The following is a 6,781-nucleotide window of genomic DNA, read 5'->3' on the forward strand; positions in this document are numbered from 1 at the left end:
ATAGTAACCGTATTTACCTATTTGCCCTTGGCCAACCGTTTGTTAACTTCGGCAATAATATCCTCGGCGAAAGCTTGTTGCTGCTCCAGGGTAGTTAGGGGGTAAACACTAATTGCCTCCTGTTGCCCCTTTATATGGTCCAGCTTTTGCTTAGTGCTAACCACCTAATGCTCCGTATAACCGGCCCATTGTTCGACCGACCCAATGGTATGGGCGAAGCGGTAATGCATTTTTTCGATTGCCTGCCGGTAGGCTTCGTGGGCCTTTTTCATTTCTTCGTAGGCGTGGTCGCGAATGGAAGCGTCGCTAGCGGTTTTGGCGATAACATCCCAAACCTTGGCCGTAAATTGGTTGCTTCTTTTAATTATTCTTTTTTTAAAAAAGCGTGCCTGGTCCTTTAAAATGGTTAGGCCGTTTTGGACGATTTGGGAAACCGTTATGTAATTTTAACGCGTAAGGTCGTATTGCTGGCGTAACTTTGCCATTTGGGATTGTACCAGCTCGGGTACTTGCGTTGGGTCCCGTACCCCATTGCGCAAAGCGAGCATTGCTTGGTGGAGCGTTTAAAGGCTACTATGGATTTCTTTTATCCATTGAAAATATGCTGGGTCCTTTGGGATCCGGGGCTGGTAATTTATCCTTTGGGGGATAGGCAAAAGCTATTTTCCCCCGTTGCTTTGCCAAAGCTTATCGAAAGTTGGGGCCGTGTACAAAACGATGGTTCCAGTATTTGGGTCGAGCATAAGGGTATTTTGCCTCGTTCGACTTTTATTAAAGGCGCGGGAATGGAATAACCGGGGCCTCCGTGGTTTAATGGCAGGTCCCAACGTATCGTTCCCGGAGGAGGCCGCGTTGCCGCCGTTAATAGCCTTTGGAATGTTTTCGGGGGGTTAAAAGGAAGCCCGGCCCCGGGGCTTGGGTACTTGCTCGCCGTTTGCCATAATTGCGTTTAGCGAAAGGGGTTCGATAGAGGCGCGTCGACTTTCGTCGTACGTGGGCAAAGGTTTTGGCGAAGTAATGCAGGAAATTTGCTTAAAGTGGTCCTAATAAAGCTCGGCTACTACGTTAAAGCTATGCTTTAAGGCGGCGATAGCGTTGTTTTGTTATTGGATCCGTTCCGAATTGCTAATGATTTTTTTGTAAAGGTCCTTACAGCGTGCCCTAATTTCGTCGAAAGGGTTTGTATCCTTGGTATTAGCCTTTACCGCGTGGGTTAAAAACGAAAATCAATTAAGCTTTTGTTTAAAAAGGTCGTGCTTTTGCTTTTACCGAACGAAGGACAACCAAATTTTCCTAACAATTTCTTTTTGTTTTTTTTAAAGGATAGCGAATTGTTTTTTGGTAATTTTTCCTCGTGCTTGGACTTGTTGTAACAGGGCGGAAAGGTTTCTTTATGTAAATTCGATTTGCTGGGCGAGGCTATTAAAGGCTTGGCTTGCTTCGTAACGGAGGCGCTTTTCGATGGTATTTACACGTTGCGCAATAGTTCCTTCGTAAGTCGTTTGCTTGGTTTTGCTGTCCTCGAAAAGCTGTAAAATGGATTCGTATTGTTAATTTGCTTGGGTAAGGATGGAACGTGTGGAATCGCGTGCGTGGTTAAAGTCCTTGGTTAAAACGTTAATTCGAGCCGTTAGGTTTTGTCGGAAGTTTTCTTGCTGCCTCTCGATTCGTGCGAAGCGATTTTCACCGATGATTGCGAGTCCTATAGCTATCGGTAAGGTTACCTGGTGCGGGTTGATTAACCCGGAAAGCGCTCGTGGCCTTTTAAAGGCAAAGGTAGGTTTTTTGCCTAAAGCAACGAACGGGTCAAGGGACTTATCGATTGGCCTATTAACAAAAGCAAGCGGCTGCGGGGTAGCCGACTGCAAAGGCTTGTTGGGGTCCGTTATAACGGTAACCGACGCTAAAGTCGGTCTTCTAGCGGGACTATTGGTCGCGCTCGGTCCTTGTAAAATGATAAGTACAGGACCGCGATCCTTCAAGCGCAGGGCGGGTGCAATGCTAGCAACGAAAAAGGGAAACACTTAACCCGATAAAACTCTTTTCGTCCACAAAGGCAAATTTCGGCTTGCCGGCTTGGTCATCTGCCTAAAAGCGTATAATCGCGGCAACGCTATCAAGGATCTGCGCGATAAGGAAAGGAATCGAGCCCATAAAAGCAAGTGGGTGCTTGGGAATAGTTTGGATTAATAGCGCCCCTTCCTAACAAAGGTATAGGTATTGTTAAGGCAATCCCGGAAAAATAAAAAATTATTTGTTACAAAGGGATCAATAACCGGCTTGGAAAGTGCTCAATGTATTGATAATTTCTTAAGGCCTTTAGGAAATGCTTAAAGAAACAGAATCTCCCAGGAATTCCTTAAACGAAAGGCCTTTTTTATATAGGCCGTTTAAAAGACAAAAAGAGAGAAAGGGGTATAACCGGGTACGTGTCCCGGCGAAGGGAGCTACCCCTCTCGACCGGGCGCGTAGTACATGCGAGGTTTTTGTAATTCGTCCTGTTGGCCGTCCTAACGGCCCTCAATCGGCACCGGCTCAATCCCCGTGTAACATGCAATTTAACGAAATTAATTCCAAATTTTATTTTAAAAGTTGTAATTTATTTGTTTTAATTTGCGCTTTTTTTTAAATTTAATGCATTAATTATTAAACGTTAATATAAATATGTTTGCGGGGGTTTGGTTGCTTATTTAATTGCTATTGCGTTATTGGAAGCGTTTTTTTTTAAATTTTTATTGCTAGCTTTTATTGTTACGAAAATGGCTAAAGCTACGAAAGTTTAAGCTACGGAAATGGCCCAAGCTACGAACTTTTTCCCTTTTTGGGTTTTTATCGCTAGCTTTTACCGCTACGGTAATGGCTATAGCTACGGAGGTTTAAATTACGGAAGTGGCTTAAGCTACGAACCTTTTCCTTTTTTAAATTTTTGTCGCCAGCTTTTACCGTTAAGTAATAGCAATAGCTACGGAAATTTAAATTATATAGCATATTGTTACAAAGTAAACAGTATATACTGTTATGAGGAAGCCTTAAGCATAAATATTAAATGCCTAAGGCATCGGAAGAGCGGTCCCCTTGCTTGGAAGCGTATAACGCTTCCAGGCGTTAAAAAGGAAGCTTAGTAAGCAAAAAGGACAGGGAGTTACGTGTATATAAAGGGCAAAGGCCCTTACGGGACTTTGCACTTTAAATCCTTTCTTTTTTAAAGCATATTAACCGGAATAACCTTATACCGTGCCTATCCCTTTTGTTTGCAACAATTATAAGCCCGGCGACTTTTAAACCTTTTAACGTAAAGTAAAAGGCTTAGCAGTACGGATTTATTCCCTTTTTATTACCTTTATTAAATCGTTCCCAAACGCGCTTTTCCAAGCGCGTTTATCCTCCTTTTCCTTTCCGCAATTCTTTTACGGAAAAATTCTTACGCTTTCAAAACCTCCTTTAACAAAGTTTTTTTTGCCGAAGCAAGCTTCGTTATTAATCCTGAACGTTGCCAAAAACCTTTATTAAATTCCACTTTTTTAACTTTTACGTTTCTACGCTTTTAAAGCTTCCAACCCTTTATCCTTTACCGCTTTACTTTTACAAGCTTCCGGTTGCTACCAATTATGGGTAATATGGATAACGATTTCTTTGTAACAGCGTTGCTTAAAAATTAGGAATAATGGTTTACATAATTTACGGCGCTCCGTTAAAACGCATTAATCCTAAGGATTTGGAACCAGGTTAATTTTAATTTAAAATCCCCGAACGACGTGCAAGCCGACGAAACCTTAAACTTTAACTTTTTCGCAGCAAAGGCCCGGGCCGAGCACGTTAAAAACCATAAATTTAAGCGCTTGGCTTAGCAAACGATCCTTTTAACCAAAAAAAAGGAGGCTCGCTTAAAGGTTTGGCAAAGCAAAAGCGAAGCTACGCAAAAATTTAATCCTAAGCCTTTCCAAGCCCCTTCGGTTTTTACTAAAGGTAATTTTAAAGCCAAGCATAAAAAAGCGCTTAAAGCAAAAAACACCGCGAGCAAAACCGTTTCGAAAAAGATTACAACCTTTTCCAAATGGATTAACTTTTCCGTGGACTTTGTTGCGCTTGCAAACGCGCAGCTAAAAGCTTAAGCCAATAATTACGTTACTTTTCGTAGCATTATTATTTGTTTAAAAGCGCTCCACGCTTTTACTTCCATAATAAAAACTTAAATAATTTTTTAAAAGTACCGCAATACGCTTAAAAAAACCGCTAGCACTATAAATATTAATTAATAATTCCCGAAATTCCAGGCGATTTTTATTTAAGCCAAAATTAAAAACGTTTTTAAAGTACAAAGCCTTACGCTTATGCTTAATTTTTTTAAGCACATAAAACGCTTTAACTTTTTTTGGGCAAAGCGTTACCGTTAAAAAGTAATTACGGGCAATTTTACGGGAAAAATGGATATTTTGGTTACTAAATTTTTAACGATCCTTTTTTAGCACCGCATTAATAATTCGGGCACTAAAAAAAAGCTCGCGTTTTTAACTTTTGGGGGCGCATTTGGAAATAGGAACGAAAAAGCTAAAAGCATTTAATAAAATAACGCAATAACGTACGAATGCCCGGCTTGCATTTAAAACCATTCTTAAAAGCCGGAAAATTGTTGGAAGTTTATTTACGTGCTTACCGGCGATTTCGAACGCTTTCGCAATAAGCCAAGCAACGAAAAGTGCAAAAAAATTAAAATTTTTTTGGAAAAGAACCGTTGGAAATTATTTAAAAAGTTTTTCCTTTTTAAAAGCAAATTTAAAAATTCCGCTTGGGGAAAGCAAGCCGAAAACGCGTTAAGCTCCGGTTCCCGAACTTTAAAAAAAAAAATGGGATTTAAACGCGGCCGTACTTAAGGTGCCTTTGCTTTAAAGCGTTTTTTTGGCCTTTAACATTATAAAAAATATTTATTTTAAAAGCACGCTATTTAATAACTGCAGTTCGCTTTACATCGTTAACGATAAAAAGCGCTTTAATAAAGGGTTGTTCCAGTTGTTAAACGGTACCGAAACGGTTTAATGCGGCATTTAGTACCTTCCGATTTTAGGACGTGGTATTCGTACGCTTTTTGGCTTTTTAAACGGAAGCGGAAATTTTAAGCTTTACAACGTTGCTTTGGTAAAAGGCTTTTATATTAATATTATTTCGAAAACCCGCTTAAACGTTAAAAGGGTGTGGTTTTGCGGGAAAAACGCGATTTTGCGCATTAAGGAAGTTACTAACGGGAAAGTAATTAAGCGCTTTTAGCGCAAAAACAACGTAATGTTTTATAAATACAAGCTTGTTGCTATTTACTTTATATTAACCACGTTGCAATTTTTTCCAAAGGATACGGTTTTAACCTTTGCAATTAAAGAATTTTTACGCCGCAAGCGTGCTACGCATACGTAGCGTCCATTTTCGAACTTTACGAAACCGCAAAAAAATACCGCCGATTTTTGGCACTTGCGCAATGGTTATTTGGAATTACAAGCGCTAAAAGCTTTCGTTTGGAACGCTTGGAACGTTAAAATTAAAGGACCCAAACGGATTAAATGCGAAGTATGCGCAATAATTTATGCTACAGCCGTTGTTTCCAGGCGCTTTATAAAAAAGGCTATGCGCCTTTTTTGGAAGGTTTGGTTTAATTTGTTTAATTACCTTAAGTTAAAGTTAAGGATAAATTGGGTTTTGTTGTTAATAAATAAATACAACGGCAAAACTTGGAGCTTTATATTCCTAAACAAAAAGGGACCAACGGTTACTAAGGTTTTAAAAGAATGGAAAACGTAAGTAAAAAAATAGTACAAACTGTTTGTTGCTACTTTTAAATACAACCAAAAAAAGTTTATTATACTTGTAAAAGGGTTTTCGGAATACAAAAAATGGGCTTAAGCTAAAGGCATCGTTATCGAAACCTTACCGTTATACACTTACGAGCTTAACGGGATAATCGAGCGCACGGGACAAAACGTTGTTACGAAGGGGATACGCATGCGCGAAAGCGCAAAACTTTTTAAGCATTTATGGCCGGAAACGGTTTACGTTGCCGTTTGGTTAAAAAATATAAATCCTTTACCGTTAAAGGGCATGCGCGTTCTTAACAACATTTTTTTAAGCTAATTTCGGGGGTGGTTCCGGCATTACGCTTTAAAGCTTTTTACGGGTTTAACAGCCAATTTAAAACCGGATTGGGACGGCATTTACGCTTACGGGTGCAAAGCTTATCTTTTAAACGTAAAAAGGTCCTACAACGCGGATTTTAAGCACTTTAAAGTTAACCTTCGTGCCGGGGTTAAATATTTAATGGGCTACCAAACTTCCAACATTTACCGGATTTAAGTCCCGTTAAAAAAAAGAGTAATAATTATAAAGAACGTTAAATTTAATAAAGGAAGCTTTTTTAAAAGCAAGCAAAAAAAAAACCCGATCGACGTGGTTATTTATAACTTGTTAGTTAAGTACAACGAAACGGAAAACCCGTTTGCAACCCGAAAAAAAATTGCTAATGCGCTAGGGCTTTTTTAACCGGAAGAGCTTTAAGCACTTACTTCCGTTACCGAACATTAAAGTTAAAAATTGGGGGTGGAAAAGCCAGGTCCTATCGTAACTTAGGGTTAGGGTTAGGGTTAGGGTTAGGGTTAGGGTTAGGGTTAGGGTTAGGGTTAGGGTTAGGGTTAGGGTTAGGGTTAGGGTTAGGGTTAGGGTTAGGGTTAGGGTTAGGGTTAGGGTTAGGGTTTAGGGTTAGGGTTAGGGTTAGGGTTAGGGTTAGGGTTAGGGTTAGGGT

The 6,781-nt window shown here is 39.9% G+C and overlaps 2 protein-coding genes across 2 annotated transcripts; one reads left to right on the top strand and one right to left on the bottom strand.

The window, feature by feature from the left end:
* Positions 1–717: 717 nt before the first annotated feature.
* On the top strand, positions 718–2,334 carry GGTG_07384 (hypothetical protein; the record flags this gene model as incomplete). Its single annotated transcript, XM_009225208.1, has 4 exons — positions 718–889; positions 1,156–1,208; positions 1,377–1,493; positions 2,218–2,334. The coding sequence occupies 4 exons, from the start codon at positions 718–720 to the stop codon at positions 2,332–2,334; spliced, it is 459 nt and encodes a 152-aa protein (XP_009223472.1).
* Positions 2,335–2,580: 246 nt separating this feature from the next.
* On the bottom strand, positions 2,581–4,610 carry GGTG_07385 (hypothetical protein; the record flags this gene model as incomplete). The annotated part of the gene is made up of 5 exons (XM_009225209.1): positions 2,581–2,618; positions 2,847–3,013; positions 3,227–3,284; positions 4,175–4,366; positions 4,514–4,610. The coding sequence occupies 5 exons, from the start codon at positions 4,608–4,610 to the stop codon at positions 2,581–2,583; spliced, it is 552 nt and encodes a 183-aa protein (XP_009223473.1).
* Positions 4,611–6,781: the final 2,171 nt, after the last annotated feature.

Source organism: Gaeumannomyces tritici, assembly GCF_000145635.1.
Source record: "Gaeumannomyces tritici R3-111a-1 unplaced genomic scaffold supercont2.3, whole genome shotgun sequence".
In the NCBI taxonomy this organism is placed as follows: domain Eukaryota; kingdom Fungi; phylum Ascomycota; class Sordariomycetes; order Magnaporthales; family Magnaporthaceae; genus Gaeumannomyces; species Gaeumannomyces tritici.